Source organism: Penaeus chinensis, chromosome 22 (assembly GCF_019202785.1).
Source record: "Penaeus chinensis breed Huanghai No. 1 chromosome 22, ASM1920278v2, whole genome shotgun sequence".
Taxonomy (NCBI): Eukaryota; Metazoa; Arthropoda; class Malacostraca; order Decapoda; family Penaeidae; genus Penaeus; species Penaeus chinensis.
Genome location: NC_061840.1, coordinates 20,216,787 through 20,217,762, shown reverse-complemented (window position 1 = coordinate 20,217,762; position 976 = coordinate 20,216,787). Strand labels below are relative to the sequence as shown.

The 976-nt window shown below is 38.9% G+C and overlaps 1 protein-coding gene across 1 annotated transcript in view; it reads left to right on the top strand.

The window, feature by feature from the left end:
• Positions 1 to 503: 503 nt before the first annotated feature.
• LOC125036988 (cilia- and flagella-associated protein 251-like) overlaps positions 504 to 976 on the top strand; it is a 53,680-nt gene continuing 53,207 nt past the window's right edge. The window contains exon 1 of the mRNA XM_047629948.1: positions 504 to 644. Coding sequence (XP_047485904.1) covers positions 504 to 644 — 141 coding nt within the window. The remainder of the gene's footprint in view (positions 645 to 976) is intronic.

Genomic DNA, 976 nt, shown 5'->3' with positions numbered 1-976 from the left:
CTCTCTCTCTCTCTCTCTCTCTCTCTCTCTCTCTCTCTCTCTCTCTCTCTCTCTCTCTCTCTCTCTCTCTCCCTTTCATCCATTTTCCGTTCTTCTCCTCCATCCCGGGCAATTCTCCCCGCCAGCGACCGTCTCGCCCAAAGCTTTTGTTTTTGGGAAAATTCTATTGAAGGTAAAAATCAATATCGACTTTGTTCCGTTTTCATTACCCTTCTCTTGGCTAACACTTTCGCTCCCAAATAAGAAGTTATTATTATCATTTATTTCTTATGCTTTTTTTTTTTTCTTTTTTAATCTTGTTCTCTAATAATTGTCATTACTTCTGATCACTTCTTTCGCCTTGTAATATCACCTGCGATGTCATTATCATTACTGACGTCATTACCGTAAATGCACGGGTCCCTCCCCCCCCAACCTATATCTTATCGCCTCTACGTACGCCTTACAGAAGGTCGAAATTCCCTCGTTCTCTGCTACTTGATCATACTGCATATAGCACTATCATGAGGAACGTAAGAGACGATGCTATAAAACGTCTCAAAAATATATGCAAGCTTTTAAGGTTTGTATTTGTGTTTATGTGTTGGAATACCTTTAATGGCGGATCGATAGATTTGACTGAAAGGTGCGACGCCGATGTTGGAGTACGTGTGTATTTGTTTTTGTTTGTGTGTGTGTTTGTTTGTGCGGTTCTTGTCTGTTTGTTTGTGCGTTTTTTTGTCTGTCTGTTTGAGCGTTTTTTGTCTGTCTGTTTGTGTATTTTACGTATTTGCTTTTTGTCTATTTGTTTTGTGTTTTTGTCTATTTGTTTTTGTTGTGTTTTAGGGTATTTACACGTTTTTTTCTGCATTTGTTTGTGTGTTTATATGTCTATTTGCTTGTGTATCGGTGTTTTGTGTATCTGCTTGTGTGTTTGTTCCTTCGGATGTGTCTATGTACGTGTACTTCATTGTGTGCATTTGTGTGCGCGTATCTC